This window comes from Panthera tigris, chromosome D2, assembly GCF_018350195.1.
Source record: "Panthera tigris isolate Pti1 chromosome D2, P.tigris_Pti1_mat1.1, whole genome shotgun sequence".
Lineage (NCBI taxonomy): Eukaryota > Metazoa > Chordata > Mammalia > Carnivora > Felidae > Panthera > Panthera tigris.
In genome coordinates this window covers 67,328,597-67,349,463 of record NC_056670.1, presented here as the reverse complement: position 1 = coordinate 67,349,463, position 20,867 = coordinate 67,328,597, and the positions used below count along the sequence as shown (strand labels likewise).

The 20,867-nt window shown below is 50.6% G+C and overlaps 1 protein-coding gene across 1 annotated transcript in view; it reads right to left on the bottom strand.

The window, feature by feature from the left end:
• Positions 1-5,569: 5,569 nt before the first annotated feature.
• The window catches only part of RBM20 (RNA binding motif protein 20), a 59,125-nt gene continuing 43,827 nt past the window's right edge, over positions 5,570-20,867 (bottom strand). The window contains exons 12-14 of the mRNA XM_042960066.1: positions 19,299-19,433; positions 11,338-11,459; positions 5,570-6,663 (exon numbers count right to left, since the gene is read on the bottom strand). Coding sequence (XP_042816000.1) covers positions 6,553-6,663; positions 11,338-11,459; positions 19,299-19,433 — 368 coding nt within the window. The 3' untranslated portion in view covers positions 5,570-6,552. The remainder of the gene's footprint in view (positions 6,664-11,337; positions 11,460-19,298; positions 19,434-20,867) is intronic.

The following is a 20,867-nucleotide window of genomic DNA, read 5'->3' as shown; positions in this document are numbered from 1 at the left end:
CTGCTCATGCTCTCTCTCTCTCTCTCAAAAACAAATATTAAAAAAAATGTTTTTTTCTGTTGGTTCAATCCGGTCACACGTGGCCTGGGTTGTATATCATCTCAGCTCCTTGTTGGCAAGAGGTGGTGGGTAAATAAACAATGAAGTTTCACTCAGGAAAGAGAGGTTGAAAGGGCAAAGGCAGGCCGGCATGCTGGGGCCACGGGAAATCCCCTTTTGATCACACCCTTGTACCCCCAAATTACCCGAAAACAGAGACCACGGTGCTCTCCTCCCCTCCCTGAAGCAGGAGGAACTGGAGCAGCCCCCCACCCCCTGGGCCCTGCTCCCCTCTCACCCCTAGATCCAGCTCCCCTGGCAAGCTCCGCTGCCTGGGGACAGGAAGAAACTGCTCCTTCGGTGCGTGGGGCCTTCTGGTCTGTTTTTCTGCAGGGGGGCCAGTGGGGCCTGCCTTTAGTTACTTTCTAAGGAGGGCAGGTGTTGAGATCAGTTTCAGGCATTTAGCAACCCAGGTGTCAGTCATAAGACCTGAGGACAGCTAAATCGGGCTCTCCCATCATCCCGTGCCTGCTGTTCCTGGTGGGCCTGCTCTAGAGGCTTTAGGGAGATGTGGGAACAGAAGACTCCAGCCCTGAGACAGCCAGTGGAGAAGAGTCATTAAAAGCATGGTTTGAGAGTCACACGGACCTGGGTTTGAGCCCCAACTCGTCGTTTACTCTCTCTCTGACCCCCAGGACAAACCACTTTGGGTCCCTGAGCTTCATTTGCCCCATCCGTGAAATGGGAGAATGACAATGACCGGGCCAAGAGAGCACAACTGAGTGTGGCACGTAGACCTGCTCGCTAGTCTCCGGGGCTAATGTTGGTGTTAGTGGTGGCTCTCATGGTGGGAGAAAGAGTGTGCGAGCCTCACGGTACCTCGCTGGTAGTGAATGGCCCTGGCAGATGCCCCTGTCCTGTGGGACTCCAGTCCCCCAAAAGGCCTGCTGACTGTGCACAGCTCTCTGTCCAGAGGGGCAGAGCTATCAGCAGATCTCAGGGGGTCGTCTTCTTTTTTTCTTTTTAATTTTTTTTTCAATGTTTATGTACTTTTGAGACAGAGAGAGACAGAGTGTGAGCAGGGGAGGGGCAGAGAGAGAGAGGGAGACACGGAATCCGAAGCAGGCTCCGGGCTCCCAGCTGTCAGCACGGAGCCCAACGCGGGGCTTGAACTCACAAGCGGCGAGATCATGACCTGGGCCGAAGTCGGATGCTCACCCGACTGAGCCACCCAGGCGCCCCTCAGGGAGTCTTCTTACTAACCAGTATCCTCAGCCGTTAATAAGGGCAAAGAGACCATTGGAAAACGGACTTTTGCCTGAGCACAGGCGGTATAAATCCAACTGAAAAAATCCTGACACGTGCCCCAAACCCAGTCTGGTGACCACCCCTTCCACCACCAGCTGCCACCATCTCCGTCTGCCGTGGCCATGAGAATCCTCCTTCAAGCCTCTTTCGCGCTGGTGTCTCTTCTACCTTGAATGATCTCCATTCACATCTTGCCTGCCCTTCCCCCAGCAAAATAAATGCCCCTTCTATTCCAGGCGCTGCTGGGGAAGTCCCTGGTTGACTTCGAGGGAAGTGTTTTCAAAGTGTGAGCAGAGGACTCCGCCTGCATTGAACCACCCACGGCCTTGCTTAAATGCAAGCATCCACGTGCTCCTATGACCGAAGGAGACAGAGTCTCCATAGATGGGCCAGGAATCTGTATTTCTAACAAGTTCCCCAGGTGATTTGGATACACCCAAAGCATAAAACACAGTGATTTGTCTTGAGTTCTCCCTGAGAATCCAAGTCCAAGCTAGGGCTGGGCCTGGAAAATTTGTGAAGAATCTAACTGAAACAACCTAGATCCCTGGGTGTCCTCAGCAGGACCACCTGGGTCATCTGGATGCTCGTCTTGATCTAAGCTGTGTCCCCTTAGGCAAATCACTTCTCCTCTCTGCGTTTTCTTACCTGCGAAAAGAAGGACCACCTGGGTCATCTGGATGCTCGCCTTGATCTAAGCTGTGTCCCCTTAGGCAAATCACTTCTCCTCCCTGCATTTTCTTACCTGTGAAAAGAAGGACCAGGACTTGACAGTCCCTGTGTCCCTCCTGTTCTGACCTGCTTGGAAATCCGGTTGGGATAGGCTCCTTTGTAGTGGGAAAGGAGAATGAAGGGCTGTTGGGGGTGAGTCCAGATGTCCTACTGCCTCTGCGGACAGTCAACAGTTGCTTGCTAATGATGTTCCAAGTGGGGGGGGGGGGGCAAGATCAGTATCCCAAGTAGCCTGGCCTAGTCAGGGACTATGAGAAGCAACCTCAACGTCTAGGCCATGGCAGAGTTGAACCAGGGGCAGTCTGGCATTGATCCTTGGAAGAGAAGTAAGCACAGAGAGTGCGTCTGAATATCAGGGCTCCGGCTTGGTAGACTGGCTCAGAACCAGGTTCTAGGGCCTTTAAGAATATCAGAGAGAAAATGGGAACACTCAGGCAAGGGCAGGAAGACTGCAATTCACAGAGTTCCTGGCAGGACATCTCCACTGCACAGCTCCAGGGAGGGCCATCTTACAGAATACAGTGTGCAAGTCCCCCCCCCCGCCCACCGCCCCAAGAGCTATGCCTCGTGGAGCGACATGCTGGGTCTGGCACCAGGGACATAACCAGACATCCTGGATCCCGAACTTGGGGCAGAGGACAAGCTCCAGGCCCATTCACTGCTTTGGCCAGCTGGGGCACAGCCAGCAGTGGCAGGGAAGGATGCTTCTCCACCCCTCCTGGTTGGGAAGTGGAGGCCTGAGCTCAGCTCCCGGATGGCCACAATAGGCTGAGGGTGGGGCTTGGGAGCAGCAACAGGCTTGACAGGAACTTTCCTCAGATCTACAATGTGCTCTAGCTAATTACAGGCGGCCCCACTCACTTTGCCCTCTAGGGCCAGACTGTCCAGCCCCTCCCCGCTGACTTGGGAACACTGCCAACAGGAGGGAAGGGCCCGACACAAGGTTCCAGGCCATTCAAAGAACTGGCCAACTGGGCCCGGGAGACTGGCCTTGTTTTGCTAGAAGACGTGGCTGAGGAAGAGCTTAACATTCCAGAAGGAAACAAGGTTCAGGGCTACGCAGTGAACCACGTGTTTTCACCAGCAATTACCTTAAACCTGAAACAACCCAGAGGTGATTTATACTATAATCCCCCTTTATGCCTGAGAACTCAGGACTTAGGAAGCCACAGGGCTAACAGGTGCCCGGGCTGGGCATCAACCATCAGCTGAAGGAATGGCCAGAAACGAACCGACTTGTCCTGGTGCAGGACAATGTTGTTCAGCCCACTAGAAGAGTCGGGGCACTAGGCAGTAGGAATGAGGGGCTTATGAGAGGCCAGGAGATTTTTCTACCTGATACTTCAAAAGGGACAGCAGCTCCCCACTCTCCCAGGCTTAACTCTTCTGGAGGTCTACCCGTAAGAATCCCTGATTTCCGAGCTCCAAGTAGAAGCTGTTGTATCTTTTCTGCTCAACGCTTTAGAGACATTCTGGATTCGGAGAGGGACCAGATACCAATCTCTGTGCTCAATGAGCTTCCCCCAGCCACATGTCAAAGGAACCCTGCATGACCGACAGCTACCCACAAGCTTTCAAATTCTCTTTATTAAAAATCTTTTTTTTTTCTTTTTGTAAAAACAAACATGGCGGTCAATTATACAGATCAGGAAAAGCGATGACAATTTATAAGACACTCAACAAATTCCAATACTTTGCAAGTTCAAGCTTAACTAGTGTTTTTCTTTTTCTTTTTCTCATAAGCTCAAAAAACAAACTCTGGTCCAGTTCAAGTACATTCTAACAGATCACAGCCTCACACTTGTCCAAGAAAGGGAAACCCGGATAGTAATGGCTGTTCTCACACCAACATCAAATCTACCAAATTCTTTGGGAATAACATCTGGATATACTTTATTTTGGGTGTTTACAATGAAAAGTACATCGGCCTTTTGTTATCTTAACCCAGGGTACAAATGAATCTGTTGCTCAAGGTAGCAGCTGCTCTCAAACAAGCTTTTTGGGGAGACACTTTGAAATGTTTGACAAACACTGAAGAAAAGCTTTAAAAAATAGATCAGTATTTTCCTGGTTTTCTTTAATACTGCCTTGTGTATGACACATGTAGGAGCAAGGAGTGCAAATTATAGAGTGGGTAAAGGACCATGCCAATGGAATTGTATAAAAATAAATAGAAATAAATATATATGTATATATATATATATACACCAATACAGAATCTTAGATGATTTTTAAACTGAAGGTTCTGATTGAACGCAGAGAGCCTCTCCTCTCTCCCTCCCAGGGGCTCTTGCCAGATTTGCAATATGGAGAAGGTCAGTCTATCAGCAAGGGAGCCATTGCGCTACTTGGGAATGAGGCTGTTTGAACAGCTATCCTGGTTTCCATGGAAACAGTGCTGCGGGGATGAGCCCGTGGGGTCAGCTTCCACTTTGCTGGGAGAAAAGACTGCCAGCTTCTCTGAAAATGCTCAGTTCCAGCCTCTGACGGAGGTGGTAGGCTTTTCCCAGCAAGGTTCCCGAGGAGGCCGGGGAGCTGACCCTAGACATCCCCCAGGTGGGAGGAAAGACAAATAGGGCCAGAGATTTTCCCAGAAATGGAGGAGGCTGGTCTCCAGAACACCAGGTAAAAACCTGTGGAGGCAGCTAGAGCTGAGCCACCATTTTCAAAGCCCACTCTCTTGGAGACACCAACCTTTCCGAGGCCCCCAGATGGCCTAATGCCAAGGTCAGGCTTCCTGCTTCCTCCAGCCTCTCACTGCTCATGCCCAGGGGCTGGCTGGTCTGCCTCGGGTACTTGCCTTCACTGTTCTCTTTGACAGGTTCCCCGCAACTCTTCTCACCAGTGACCATGTGCCCCAAGGTTTACGCAGGATCATTTTATACATTGTATATTCTACATTTCTTTCTTCTCCGTGCCTCAGACTTACTGATAAAATGTCAGTGTCAAACTCAGATGATTTTTCTATTCTTTCACCATTAGTGCAGGGGACAGAATGTGCAGTATAGGTATCTACCATAAAAAAATCTCACCTACTATAACAATTGCAAAAAATAATAGAAAACAAACAATCCCTTCCTGGTCTCTCTCTCTCTGTGGTCAGGAATAGAAACATAGGGACCATCTTCTAGGGGCTGAGCCAGGGAAGTAGCTTATTAGCTTGTGGAAACAGCACAAGTCTCCCCTCTTACCTTCTTGAGGTCTTCCCTACAGCTGTGGCCAAGCCTAACACCTCTGTCCCAAAGGCTCCCGATGGAATATCAGACCCTCTAGTCTCGGGCCTGAAGGCACTGACCTCTAGAATCAGAAAACCATGTAGGAAGAACAGTTCTGTTCTTCATAACACTCCACATCAAAGTCTGCACATGGGGTCCTCTGAAATGCCCCTCACCTCCTGCCCCCCTATAAATACTTGGCAATCCCGAAATGCTGCTCTTCAGTCCTGCAGCCTTGCTCTTTCCTTAGCTTCTCCACCGCCCCCCACCCGCAAAGACCATTTTAGAAACCATCCCACTGAGAGGCTGCTGGGGCCCAGAGTGCAGGCACCAAGAGCGAGTCAAAGACAGATACCATTTCCTTATTACGTGTCTCTCAAGCAATGTGACCCATGGCTGGGAGGCCAGCATCTGACCCAAGCCCACACCAACTACGGTCTCAGCTGAAGGGAAAAGACGCTACTGTTTTAATTTTTTATTGAAGTGAATCTACACCAAATTCATTGTCTGGAACAGAACCAACCCTGGTACCTCCTGAAATCCTGAGGACGGAACTAACTTTGTGGGGCGGTGGGCGGTGGGCGGGGGGGGGAACTTAACAGGTTCCAAAATGAAGAGTGGTTTTCCTCCTCTGTGGACTTCATTAACTTTATTTTAAGGCATGAATCTGATGGGCTTCTAGAATAGTTGAGAGGATGAAAGAGTTATTAAAAATGGGGGCTTTTCGCAAAAGTGGTCCCGCTGGAGAAACTCCCAGCTTCTGCCAACGGATGGTCTAGGGTGCTCCCCTATCCGGGACTGCAGGGCCCGACTCGGCTCCCCTGCTCAGAACGCCAGGCAGGGAAAATGCTCCAGGCTCCCTGAAGTGGTTCTTGACCCAGGGGTTTCTGTGAGATCTCTTCCTTGGTTGATCCGGCTGGCCACCAAGAATTTGGACACTGTGAAAATCCCTGAGAAGTTGGGTTTCATGAAAAATAAATGACCCTTGGCACAGAAGGTGAGAGGAGGAGGGGAAAGAAGAGAAGCAAATTGAAGGAAACAAGAATCAACGGGGAGAGAGAGGGTAGCGCTCGGCCACTGGACACACGAGGTGACAGCTCTCACCAGGGAGACACTTGAGGGGCGATTTCATGAGTCTCCGAGAAAAAGCTCAGGCGGCCTGGTTTGCCTTCCTCCCAGGCTTTAGCTCCTGTCCAGGATGTCAGGAAGACCCCGTCTCAGAAGGCCGTCCTCTCCCGACTGAAGTCGCTGCAGGGGCCTAGAGCTTCTTCCTCTCAAAGTGTGGCACGATGCCGCTGTCCTCGGGCCTTGGGCTGCCTGCCCCCTCGGTCTCCTTGAGGCCCTCCTCGGCCAGCTGGGACAAGTACTTCTGCAGCGGGAAGACAGGGAAGGGAAGGGAGAGGGTTAGCGGTGACCTGGCCAGAAAGGAAATGAGAGAAAAGGGAGGTATCTTAGCCTCTTCTCCTGTCTTGTCTCCCAGTGGGTGGGACCCCCCTCCCTACCCTCCCCAGATCCTTCTGAGGCTACCGGACCCATGCTAAGCTCCCCCACCCCAACTCTTTGTGTTAGTTTACAAGTAATGCATGATTCTTGCAGAAGACATCTCAAACACAGATCCTAACAACAACAAACAATTCCAAAGCCCTTATCCAGTGCAAGCACTGCTCTGTTTTTCTTATAGAAACTCATTTAGGGGCACCTGGGTCTCTCCGTCGGTTAAGCGTCCGACTCTTGATTTCAGCTCAGGTCATGATCTCACGGTTCGTGAGATTGAGCTCCATGTCAGGCTCTGCACTGACAGCATGGGGCCTGCTTGAGATTTTTTTCTTTCTCTCTCTTGCTCTCTGTGTCACCCCTGCTCACACTCACTTGCTCTCTCTCTCTCTCTCAAAATAAATAAATAAACATAAGAGAACCCACACCACATTGAATTACAAAGACTACTTGTTTTCCAGGAGAGCTTCAGCAACCAGGGGCTGTGTGTAGGACAGGTGGAGAGAGAAGAAGCCCGCTAGACCAATGGGCCTCCGGGAGGAGAGAAGCAATGTCCTTGGATTGTCCAAGGATTGTGAAGGACACCCTGCAGCCTCTCCTAACAACCTGTCTCCTGGTGGGTGGGTGGGCAGGCTGAGTGCCCTGGAGGTCCTTTGCTGGATTCCTGTTCTGCTGCTCACACGGCCCCCCAAACACTCACACGGCCCCCCAAACACTCGCCACTATCACTGGCCCCCAGCCAAACGTCAGGCCACGCTTGGGATTCTAGATTCCATGCAGTGAGACACAAGTAGAAAGGCCTAGGGCCCCAGCTGGGTCCTCTGACTGCCAGGGCAGCAGGGGGCAGTGCAAAGAGCACTGGGTGAGGAGTCAGCAGGGTTTGGTCCAGCGCAGTGGTCAAGTGTGTGGGCTCTGCCATCAGATGACCTGGGTTCAAATCCTAGCTCTCAGCAGGCAAGTGACCCAAGGTCTCTGACATCTGTAAAGTGTGGGTAGTAACAGTATCTACCACGTAAGGTTGCTACGAGGTCCAGGGAAAGTACCGTAAAGCACTTAGCATAGTGCCTGGCACAGAATAAACGCTCTGTAATGTTGCCCTTTATCATGAGTTGCATCAGGCATCTGATTCCGGGTAAGTCCCTCATCTGCTCTCGGCTCTGCTAACCTGGTCAGTGGGAGAAAACAGTGCCTTCCCTCCTCTCAGGGTGATTCTGAGGGTCAGATGAGGGGATGTGCGTAAGACCACCTGCTCTCTCTAGAACAGACTGGTCGGCTCTGAGAGGTGGGTGAGCCCGATGGCGAGGGCGGCAGACACCAAGGGTCCCTGTGGGCCAGGCTGCTGATGGAGGCCTGGTTTGCCCTCCACCTCATCTCAGGAAGGCAAGTGGGTGATGCACTGTTTGTGAGCTCTGGACCTGCAACCAGGCAGGCACCTAGCTTATCTCTCTCTCTCTCTTTTTTTTGGGGGGGGGGGGAAGAGAGAGAGAATCCCAAGTAGGCTCCACATTCGGCACGGAGTCCTACTTGGGGCTCAATCCCATGACCCCGGGATCATGACCCAAGCCAAAATCAAGACTTGGACGCTCAACCGACTGAGCCACCTAGGCGCCCCTAGTTTTCCTCTCAAGCACTTGACCCCACCTGTTGTTCCAGGCCACTCGGGGTGGGTTATCTCAGGGCTGTGACCAGCAGTGGGGGCACAGCAGTAGCTGTGAGAGAATGCACAGAGAGAATGGAGGCTGCCTCCTACCTCAAAGAGTAATCCTTCACCCCCACCTCAAGGCCTCCTGGTGCTAAGTTTACAAGTTGCCTGACTCAGGGTGAGCAGCACCTGCTGCTCGGGTCTCAATTCTTCACTTTTCCCACGTGTCACTCGGGGTAGTGTGGGGTGGGCAAGGCTGTGTGGACAAGAGACATTCTGTCAAGGCCATTGACAGAAACTTTATCTGGGAAGCCCGCGGTGGAGGCTCCCAGCTCCCCAACAGGTGTACCAGGGAAACCTGATCCGCAGTTGGCAGGCCTAAAAGGCTTATTAGCCCATGTCTGGTCCTGACGTGCCTGGGGACTGCAGGAATGGCTCTGGCCTGCTATGGGGAGGTAAGGTGGCCTGGGGGGTTGGAACATAGTATAGTCCACTGCCCTGGAAAAGAATACAGGATTTAGAATCAGAGGCCCTGGCAAGCCTATACTTATCCTAATTTCCTGAATGACCTTGAGCTGTGTGGCCTCCTTGAGAGCTACATAATCCAGCTGAGAATGCCACATGAGATCTAAAGTTCTCAAGTCGAGGTATCAGAACTTGCTGGAAAGATTTTTTAAATGAGTATTCTCAGGGCCAGCCCTGGAAAGAATGAATAAGCAGGAGTAGGGTGGGTCCAGGAAGCTGCATTTTTAAAAGATGCTAGCTGGTATGGGGACCATAGTTTGGGAAAATCAGGACCAGATGATTTCCAAGACCCCAATCAGCCCTGCCATTCTATAGATTTTATCGTGTTGGAGTGGAAGAGGAGGATGTCTTCAGAGTAGATGGCTGCCCTCAACTGGCCCTGTGGAGCCCAGTCTGAATCCTTGGTCTGGCCAGGTCAGGCCTTCACCGAGCTCCCCCAGGAGAGGGCAGGATTTGGGCCCCAGGCTCCATAGCTTCCTTGTCCACAGAGCAGCTGCTCCCCAGAGGGAAATCAAGAGGTTTAAATGACATGAGTTTGGGCACGGCCAATGACAGATGGTGACACAGGCTATGCTATTATAGGCCTCGGTTTGCAAGATCAGCTTAATAGAGTAAAAAAAAGGAAAGTGATTAACAATCAGGCAACCTGGGGGCACCTCGGTGGCTCAGCCGGTTAAATGTTTGACTTGGGTTCAGGTCATGATCTTGAGGTTTGTGAGTTCGAGCCCCACATTGAGCCCTGTGCTGATTACATGGAGCCTGCTTGGGATTCTCTCCCTCCCTCTCTCTCTGCCTCTCACCTGCTCTCTCTCAATATAAATAAATAAACTTAAAAAAGAAAAAAAAGGGGGCGCCTGGGTGGCTCAGTCGGTTGAGAGTCCGACTTCGGCTCAGGTCACGATCTCACAGTTCGTGAGTTTGAGCCCCGCATCGGGTTCTATGCTGACAGCTCGGAGCCTGGAGCCTGCTTCAGATTCTGTGTCTTCCTCTCTCTGCTCCTTCCCCACTCATGCTCTGTCTCTGTCTCCCAAAAATGAATAAACGTTAAAAAAAATTAAAAAAAAAAAAAAAAGAATCAGGCAATCTGTTCCCAAGCCTAGTAACTCACCATCTGCATGGCTTTGGATAAATCACATAGCTTCTCCGGGTCTCAGTTTCCCTTAGCCATAAAACAAGAGTTGGCCCGTATCTGCATTTCTTAACTAGGAATGCACATTAGACTCATACGGAGAACTTTCCGAAATTATGTATTCCTGGACCCCTGCCCCCAAATTCTACGAAGTATCTAACCTAGTATATACATACTTTCAAAACACTGTCCAGGTGATTCTATTTCATATCTCTGGCTAAGAAATGCTAGATCAGCTCCTCCAACGATTTAATTGTGACAGTAATGCCTGCTCAGGAATTAGGGCATGCTGCCACCATGAGGGTCTGTCCCAGTTGAGGCCTCCTGTGTCAAAACACCAGTCTGACTCCTTGTAGTAAAAACATGAGGTGCCATGAACTATTTCTCCCGGGCATCTGATATACCACGCTTTCTATTAAGTTACTAAACCCGAGCTGTTCCAACACGCTACATGTTAGGGGTATTAGTTATAGAACATATTCCTGTAATTCTCTGATTTTAAGATGAGGGTTTTTTCCCCACACATTCACATCTCTGAAATTGAGATGTATTTTACAACTGATGGAGTCTCACCATTGCAACATTTTTTTTTCTTGTTGGTCTCCGAGAAATGGGAGCGTGTCTTATAACCGACAGCACCTTACATTGGATGAAATCTGGTATGTAGAGTATTTTTAATATGTCCCCTGTTACTATACTTTAACTCTTATTTTAGTTAGCGCTTATCTCCTACACTAGAATGGAAGCTCCAGGAGGGCAGGGATTTTTGTCTGATTTGTTGTCGTCGTCGCTGTTTTATCTCCAGTGCCTAGAGCAGCGTCTGTACCTAGTATGCCTGCAATTAAGAGCTGCAGGATAGATTTAAATAGGACAAAACAGTGATTTTTATTCTAGCAAACAGGGATACTGCATGGGGGAACAGAAACCTAGAGAAATCTCTGCCTCTGGAACATCCAAGTCTTGTGAACAGGACTCAGCCTCACCCATGGGCCAGGTGATGGCTAGCTTGAATTACTCAGGCCAGAGAGAGAGAGGCAGATACCCCCAAATCCAGGCCCGAACAGAATGTCTTGTGAGTACTCCAGGAGAGACAGATGCCCCGAGAGCTCAGGGGAGGCAGCCACCATGTGCAGCAGCCTGGCGGAGTCAAGCCTGAGGAAAGAGCAGTTCTCCATGTGGTGGAAGGAAATGGAAACTCCCAGACACAGAGACCAGGGAGTCCCCGGTTGCTCAGCAAGGAAGGCGCTGGTTACCTGTAAGTTCCTGTAGTGAACAGCACTGCGACAGTGGCTTATCTTCGCCATCTCCTCGCTGGTGTAGAACAGCCCACACAGCTTGCAGTAAAACCCAGTCCTGGGCACCACGAACTCCACCCCTGCAGAAGGACAGGGGATGATGGACAGGCAGGGGTTAGGAAGGCGACGTGAGACCCCTGTGGCCTTGCCAGCCGTCAGTGGAAACGGAAGCAGTGAGCTCCGTCCCTCGCTTGCCGTGGACTCTGGCTGGCTGGCCAGCTTCTCCAAGCCCAGTTTCCCCATCTGCCGAGCAGGCATGAGGAAAACAGTGTCGACTCCGTTCACAGGTGGTTGAAGGAAGGGATGAACTCCCTCAAGCGTGCTGGAACGCTCAGCAACTCTACGCTCTGCGGCTGCCTCTGCAGACCCAAGCCCTCCGACCATCAGCCTGCTTGCAGGGAGAGGAGGAAGGAGGTTTCTCGCATTTCACTGGTTGGCTGTCATTTCTCCATGCTGTACCCCTCTCTGTAGCTGCTGTGGCCAGGACTCTGAAAGAATGCTCTCATTTTTGTTTGTTTTAGAATTACATTCATTAAAGAAAATTGTAAAAACACACAGAAGTGAGGAAAAATCACTCAGTCCTTCAATCAAAATATTTTCTTGCATACTATCTTTTGGTGGGGGAGGGGGGCGGGGGGGGCCGTTTGACCGTGCCCTAAATGCAATTCTGTCTCCTCCCTTTTCCACGTAACAGTTATGTAAAATCATAAACATTTTCCCACCCTTCTCCAGTCTTTACATCTGAGCCATTAACCAACAGCATTTTATTTGGGATTTGCTAAACAGAGGTCACAGGATTCTGGGAGGCCTTTTGATTTAAAGGAAAGAAAAGAGTGGCCCAATAGCCAGGGAAGTTAAGTGGCAGTGTCCCAGCCCAGAGGATTCACCTGAAAGAGAGGGCAGAAGCTCCAGCCTTCACCACGGTGTTCTGAGGGCCACGGTTCTCCTCCCTCTCTCTCTCTCTTTCTTTTTTTAAATTACTAGCCCCATTGCTGAGTTTATTTTTTTACTTTTTAAAAAGTGTTTATTTATTTTTGAGGGAGGGAGAGAGAGAGCGTGAGCAGGGGAAGGGCAGAGGGAGAGGGAGACAGAGGATCCAAAGCAGGCTCTAGGCTGACAGCAGAGAGCCTGATGGAGGGATGGACCCCGCGAACCGTGGGATCATGACCTGAGCCGAAGTCGGTCACTCAACTGACTGAGCCGCCCAGGCACCCCATGGTTCTCCTCTTGAAGCCACGGTCAGCAGAGTGGAAAGAGCCCAGGTCTGAGAGGGCGCAGACCAGACTCCAAGAACCTGTGGAACCCGGGGAGAGTCAGCTGAACGCCACCGTTGGCCGGGGCCTCAGTTTCTTCAGGTGCCTGATTGTGACATGCCAGCAGAAGAGCAGGTATAAGGGCTGTGAAAGAGCAGGACCCGTGATGGAACTAAAGGAACGGGGCTGGTGGCTCCGAATGCCTGGATCCTGCTTCCAGACCGGGGCCGCTGGTGTGTGTGCCTGGCACTCGGCTGGGCTTTGCTGCCGCCCGTCTGGTTAGCGCCCGCTGCCCTGCTGGGGGCGGCAGTGGTCGGAGAGCTGCCCGCACGGGAGTGGGGGGGGGGGGGCGGCGTGGGAGGATGGGGGGGGGCGGGGAAGGGAGAGAGGGGCTGGGAGCAGCCCACCAGGGGAACGGCCGCTTCTTCTTGCACAGAGGGAGACAGGCCAGGTCCCCACTGAGGCGCTGCGTGTGACCACGAGTCCGGGCTTCCTTCGCTTTCCTGCCTCGGCCTCCCAGAGCGGAGACAGACCTACACGCACAGGAGACCCTGTCATAGAGCAGCAGCTTAGACTTGTAATTACAATTTTTTTTTTCCGTGTCAAAAGAGCCACTTATCAGTGTGCAGCAGGGGGCCTGGAGGGAGTGGGGAGCCCGGGAGGCCTGCCCCAGGCCTGCCTTGACTGATTGCTCCTCTGTGGTTTGGGGCCTGGTTTTGGCAGCCTCCTCAGCCAGTTTTCTCTAACTGCCACGCAGAGCGCTGCCCTGCCTCCAGCAGTCGCCAGCAGGGAGGGGGCCTCCCTCGGCCCTCTGCCCAGAGGGAGGCTGTGTCCTTCCCTTCCTCACCTTCCTCCCACCCTCACTGCAAGGGACAGAAAAGCGGCCCCTGCCCTGCCTGTGGGTGGCCAGCTCCCCCCTCCACCCCACAAACAGGCTGGTGGCGAAGGAGCATAAATGAAGCAAGGCCCGCCTTCATCCCCTGTTCCCACAGAACGGCTCCCCCCTTGCTGCTGCAGAACAGGGAGATACAGGCAACTGGGAAGGAAGAAGCACTACCCAGAGACCATGCGGAGCAGTCACAGGCCTGGGATCAGAGCCGCTCCTTCCTCTGTCCTGCCCCAGACGCTGGCTGGGCCAGCTGGGTGGTCCCAGCACAGAAACCTGGGGTCTCACTGCAGGCCCCGGGGGGTAAGGCCTCCAGAATCCTTCAAGTTTCCCCAGAGACCTTCTAACCGCTGCTCTGGGTCCCCCAGAAGGAGCTTCGCTGCCTCAGAAGCCACCAGAGTATAAAGCTGGGCCCAAGCTGGCAGCTGTGGCCCCTTTCAACACAAGAAGCACAGCTACCGTGTGGGGGGCTGGTTCTGGGTGAGACTGCATTTGAACAAAGGCTCCCACTGCCAAAAAAACACAGAAACACAAAACGCAAAACCAAAAACCAAAAATAAGCTTGGAAGCCACGGAATAATGGAGGGAAAATAGAATTTAGAGTCAGACAGATCTAGCTCCTTGACTTACACTGTGTAACCTCAGGTACATTATTTAAACTCTCTGAGATTAGCTTCCTCCTCTGTAAAACAGAAATGATACCCCCACGAAGGGTGTTATGGGTAGCACCTCTCATTTTGCCTGGTGCTCAAAAACGGAGAGTTTCCAGACACATTTGCCACAGAGGCCTTCTTGCCCTCTAACCTTTCACCAGGGCCGCCTGGAGAACCCAGACTCCAAAGGTTGGCAGCAACACTTCCCTGCCCCTGCCTGGTGCCCAGCGGCTGGGCAGGCGGTACCAGGTGGTGAGAAGACCGCGCTGAGGGAGGAGAAGCCTGAGGAGGATCCCCGAATGCCTGGCGACTCCCCCCTGAGTAACTGGGAGTTGCCCCGGGCACTACATGCCAACACCGTCTTGGATGCCTCTGGAATGTGAGGGCCACAAGTGACGCTACCGCGTCGAGAAAACTGTGAGCTCCCCACCCAGTCTGGAGCCATGTGGTCCTCCCATTTTTCAGCCTCTACTAAGGGAACGACGATTAAAGCTGCATTTGCTTTCTAATAATAGCTCCTGGCCCGGGCAATTCTAACTCGGTCATCCTAGCAAAGCCTGCGATGGGTGCAGGGGGACCTTGCGTTTTTGCAGACAATGCCCTTTGGTACTGGTAAGCACAGGCCCTGGCAGGCGCAGGCTGGCTAGGGTCACCCAAAGCTGGCCTGAAACACATGGGCAGTGCCCTCTCCCCGCCAGCCATGCCCATCCCAGTCCCTGAGCAATGGCACTTCACCTCCCTTTTACTCTGGATCCTGGCATTTCCCCTTCGCCTCCCTGCTCTCCGTAGGGACAAAGCCTGAAAGTCGTTCCCTGCCTCCCTAGAAGTCTCTGCAGTAGTGACCGATTCTGGAGGGTGAGGGTTATGCAGCCTGAGTGAGAGGAAACAGTAGGTCTCCATTACTACCTCATGAACGAGTAATAACAACAGACAACCCTTCACTACCTCCTACTGGAAGATACTAAGACCTTACAAGTACTCATGCGTTTCATACTCAAAGTAACTGAACACAGTAGGCTTCTATGTTACTACCCTTATTTATTGATGAAGAAAGTCAATAAATCAATGAAAAGAGTCAAAGAGGTTGCTCATTGTCTCCTAGCCAGCTGGGATTTGAACCTGGGGAGTCATTTTCCACAGTTTGTGCTCTTAACCACTGCACAAAAATTGCCTTTCCTACATTGTGCTTCCTGTGCCAGAGGAACCAGAATGGCAGAGTGGTCTCAGATTAGAAGCCCCGAGTTCTGACCTGAACCTGATGTGTGTTCTTGGGTAAGCATCTGGGCTTCCATTTCCTCTCCTGTCAAATGCGGAAAATAGTACCATACCCCGACCCCCTGAGATAAGATAACGGGTCTCAAAGCTAACCGAAGACTACATTCAAGACAAAAGTACAATCTGTAAAAGGCCCAAACTGGAAGCAACCCAAATGCCCATCAAGAGACGAATGAATCAACAAATGTGGTTTACCTGTATCCACAATGCAATACTCCTCAACAATACAAAGAAGCCAACCATTGATCCACCCCACAATTATCAATGAATCAAAATAATTATGCTGGGTGAAAGAAGTCAGGCAAAAACAATGTATCCCATATGATTCCCTTTCTATGAAATTCTAAAATGCAAACTAATATTTAGTGACAGAAAGCAGATCAGTAGTTACCTGGGGACTGAGGTGTGGGGAGGGAGGAATTACAAAGGAGCACCAGCAAATTTAAGAAGTGATGAATACGTTCGCTCTCTAATCGTGGTAAGGGTCTCACAGATGTACATATATGTCAAAACTGATCAACTGTACACCTTACGTATGTGCACTTCATTAACGTCAATTATATTTCATTAGAGCTGTTTTTAAAAACAGAATGAGATCCCATTTTCCTAACAGGTTGGTAAAGATTAAAAACTGATGACATCCAATGTTGGTAAGGAAGCGGAGAATGAGAATCCTCACTCCGGCAGTGAAAACTGGTATAATCTTTATGGAGCGCAATTTAGCAGCAATTATGAAAATGTGAAATGCAAATATATCTGATGCCACCCCCCCCACCCCCCCCGCCCCGCAATCCCATGGTCTAGGACGCTGTCCTACAGAAACCCAGGCATGCACACAAATGTAAGAGCATGTCTGGAAGGCAGCAGAGCATAGAGGCGGCAGGGCCCCATGAGTCAAACTACTGGGATTTGAATCCTGGCTCCAATCTTTGCTAATCATCACCTTTGTAATTCCGCATCTGAGATTCCTAGCCTATAAAATAAGGATGAAAATATTACGTACCTCATAGGTGTTTTGAGAGAGTTACATGAGGTAAGCACTAGCAATGGTGCCTGCATGGTAAATCATAAAAATAAAAGCTTAACTATTATAGCACTTTAATAATGGGAAAAGAAACTGACAATATCCTAAGTGTTCACCAGGAGAGAAATGGATAAGTAATTTATGGTGTACATCTTTTAGGATGGAATATGTGTGCTGGTTCAGAAGAATGCATTCTCTGTGTACTGATGTGAAGAGATCTCTAAGACCCACTGTTAAGTTAAAAAAGCAAATTGGAAGGGCGCTTGGGTGGCTCAGTCGGTTGAGTGTCCGACTCTTGATTTCTGCTCAGGTCACGGCCCGGGCGTCGTGGGATCGAGCCCCGTGTTAGGCTCTGTGTTGAATGTGGAGCCTGCTTAATAAGATTCTTTCTCCCTTTGCCCCTTTCCCCTGCTTGCACTCTCTCACTCTCTCTCATAAAAAAAAAATTTTTTTTAATTAAATTAAAGGGGGTGGGGGTGCCTGGATGGCTCAGTTGGTTAAACGTCTGACTTTGGCTCAGGTCATGATCTCCCAGTTCTTGAGTTCAAGCCCCATGTCAGGCTCTGTGCTGACAGCTCGGAGCCTGGAGCCTGCTTCAGATTCTGTGTCTCCCTCTCTGCCCCTTCCCTGCTCACACTCCGTCTCTCAAAAATAAATAAACATTAACAATTAAAAAAAAAAAAGCAAACTGTAGAACATTCTGTGTATAGTGTGATCTAGCCCGTGGGTATCATCATGGCTACCTCTGGAGCTGGGGAGAAAACTGGAGGGAAGAGACACAACATTTAACATATACTTTATATGGCCCTTATTTAAAAAAATTTTTTTTAACATTTATTCATTTTTTGATAGAGAGACAGAGCACGAGTGGGGGAAGGGCAAAGAGAGAAGGAGACACAGAATCCAAAGCAGGCTCCAGGCTCTGAGCTGACAGCACAGAGCCTGACACGGGGCTCGAGCTCACGGACTGTGAGATCATGACCTGAGCTGAAGTCGGACGCTTAACCGACTGAGCCACCCACGTGCCCCTATATGGCTCTTATTTTTTAAATTTGTCATAATAATCTTTCACACTTTTGGGAATGAAAAATAATAAAAGAGACGTGAATTACAAGGTAGCAGAACTTATTCTTAACTTTTGCTTGTGTGGGTCATACAGATTCCAAGTTCTTGGAGACTTGTGTTACATTTCTCAACTGCCCCAGAGTGCTCTGCATGGTGCCATGTTATCTAGTAAGCGCTGCTCAGTACCAAGGAGTACTCTACGAAAATGGAGCATTTGGAGGACAAAAACAGTAAGAAATGTTTAAAAGGAGATGAAAACAAAAAGAGAAACCTGATGGAAAGGGTGAGCATCTGTACTGACCAGCCTCTCCCTGAATAAGCAGACATGTGGTCATTGGTCATCACATAACCCATTCTTCTCGTGCTTCCTTGTGACGCTTTCCCAAATGACACCTGCCTAAGCGCTCTCTCAAGCAGCTGCTACTTCTCCTTTGTCTCATTGCTTTCCAACCTCTCAAAGGCAAAGCAAAGACTCAAAGATGATGTGGAGTGGGAGTCACTGGGTTAGCGATAGTGTCAGAAGCTCCCAGGTGCCCTCACTCTGCCCTGAGACTTTAGTTAACTCTCCCCTTTGAAAATGTGTCCTAGTTGATTTATTATTATTTTTTATTATTATTATTTTTTTTTTGAGACAGAGAGAGACAGAGCATGAGCAGGGGAGGGACAGAGAGACAGGGAGACACAGAATCCGAAGCAGGCTCCAGGCTCTGAGCTGTCAGCACAGAGCCCGACGCGGGGCTCGAATTCATGGTCCGTGAGATCATGACCTGAGCTGAAGTTGGACGCTTACCCGACTGGGCCACCCAGGCGCCCCTGATTTATTATTAACCTCCCTTCCCATCCCCCTCCAACACTTCCACCATTAAAACACCAGTGATCCAAGTCAATCCCATATTATAGGTGAAAACACTAAGGCTCAGGAACCCCAACCTATCATTCCCTGTCAGGCCTCTGCATTTGCACATTCCCTGCCCGAGGCCCGAGCCACCCCCTTCTCATTGCCCCCTACCAACTGGTCCCCTGGATCCCCAATCTCCATTCTGCCTGTGGCTGGGTTGACTGCCAGGTGGGTTCTGACAGTACCTTCCACTCCAAGGGCCTCCAAGAAAAGTAGTTTTACCTCCCAATCTTTCTCTCTTTCTTTTATTGACTTGTTAATGAAGGACTCGTAGTGACTGGGGAAAAAAAATCAAAATACATCCTGGGGATGGGTTGTCTGAGATTACGCAGTCATCCAATAAGTAGAATAGGAAGGAAAGGGGACCACGTCTCTCTCTGTTCAATGCTCCTTCCGTCAACTATATTGTATCTGCCCCAAATGCAGTCTCTTCAGCATCATTGCCTCACAGAAGCTCGTCCTTCAAAGAACAAACAAATGTTTTGGGAAGAGTTGGGATAGGGAAGCCAGTAGCTGAAGAAGTTCATTTCTGCTGACTTTGGGCAGCCACTGGGGCCTCTGATCCCTGCCTGAATAAAGCCGTATGGTCAGAAACAAAGCATTCCCAAGTAGGGAAATCAAGTCCTTGCTCTGGCTCCCAGGGCAATGCTGCTCAAGGCCTGATACCATGAGGTATCTGGTCTATCACGGGAGAATGAAATTGCAAGAAACTTTAAAGATACGCACCTTGCGTGTCTCGGTCATTACGTCAGACATTAAACACAACAACAAAATGACAAAAAACCCTCTGGAGCTCCTAGGTGTGTCCGTGGAGCGATCATTTCCTGGAGCTGAATTCTCAGGAAGGACTGTGTATTTCACCTACCTAGGGGAATGCTAAGTTCACTGAACACATCCTCGGGCTCCCAGGAAGGCAAAGAGAGGGGCTGTTTCAGCTCCACTTCCGTGTATTCCGGTGACCTCACATCCAAAGATTTTACTTCCATGTACCTGGAGTTTTCTGCAAAACATGAGCCAAGGCAGAGGACTAATGAAGCACAACAGACCTCAAAGATTCCCTGCAATTCTATTCTTGCACTGTGTGATCAGGAATGGTCCCTTGCACGGCTTAATAACACGAAGCTAGGGCAAGGACTGCTAATTAGGTCCAAAATGCTGTAATTAAGAGTTTGCTCCGCTGCCAAAAAGAATGCCACACCTACGAACCCTTGGCAAACCTTTGCACTGGGTCTGTGGGGGAGGGGCTGTTGCCCCTTTGGGCTGGGAGGATCCCTACCTTGCCCCCCAACTCACAAATCACTCCATCCCTGCAGGCAGAAGGGCAAAAATTATGCTGATGTCTGTAGGGACAGAGGCTGACAGAAGAGGCTGTGCCGTTTCCACCCCAAGCTGGTACAGCAGTGTTATTAAATATGAACTCCAAACACTGGGTAAGCTAATAAGCCATTGACACCAGTGCATGTTGAGGCCTATCCGGCAAACTAAAGGGGTTCAATCAGGGCAAGGTGAACATTTTGCTCTTTCTTTGCTCCTGCCTTCTGTAGACACAGCCCGGGCCTCAGTGTTTCTCTGGCAACAAGAAGGCAGCGCGTGGCAGTTTCCATGGAGACTCGCAGGTGGAAAACAGCTCAGGTCAGCTTGACAGGGAGGAAAGCCGGAGCCTCCAGCTCCCTGACAGGCTCATGCCGGCCGCAGGGCGCTGGATGGAAATGTCTCTTTTCAAGCCTTTACTCAACGGCTTCTGTCCCTGACTCTCAGCCCCCCTACTTCAACCTTCCAAGTGCCACAGGCTTTCTGCGAAATGGAGCTCTAGTTATTTCCATGTGGAGAACACTGAGGGCTCCTCCTCCTCCTCTGCCCCCCCTCCCTCCCGCCGTGGCCCTTGATGGATCTTTGTTTCCACTTGGCAGAGAAGACAGGGCTTAGCCTATTTTAAACTCCGTCTCTCATGATGTCATAGCGCCGGGCACAGATACAGCATCACCTGCAATGGAGGCGGAGGACAGTCTGGGACAAGCCTTGTTTCACCACCAGGCCATGGAAAAACGGGGGTCTGCGGTGGTAGCAGGGGGAAGCGGCCATACCCCTCAGCAGCACCTTGATCCCAACCTCCGCCCGCTCCTGGCTGCTTTCTTGCCTCCCTGGCTGCTTTTCCCGCCCCCTCACTCGGGCCTCACAGAAATAACAGCCTGGGTGGTCCACCACTGTGCAGCCATGACAGACTGCTTGCTGACCAGAGGACCCGAAGCCCCTTGGCCTGATAACTCAAAGCTTTTGCTACGTTTTAGTTGTCAGAGTCCACCTGGGCTGCCGTAAATTCAGAGAAGTCTGCCCTATCTGAGTTTGCTTCTCAGAAAACATGTGGCCTCCTATCTGATTTCCTTTACACCATTTGCCTAAAAGCGCTAAGGATTTAACCAGGCCTTTAGAAGCT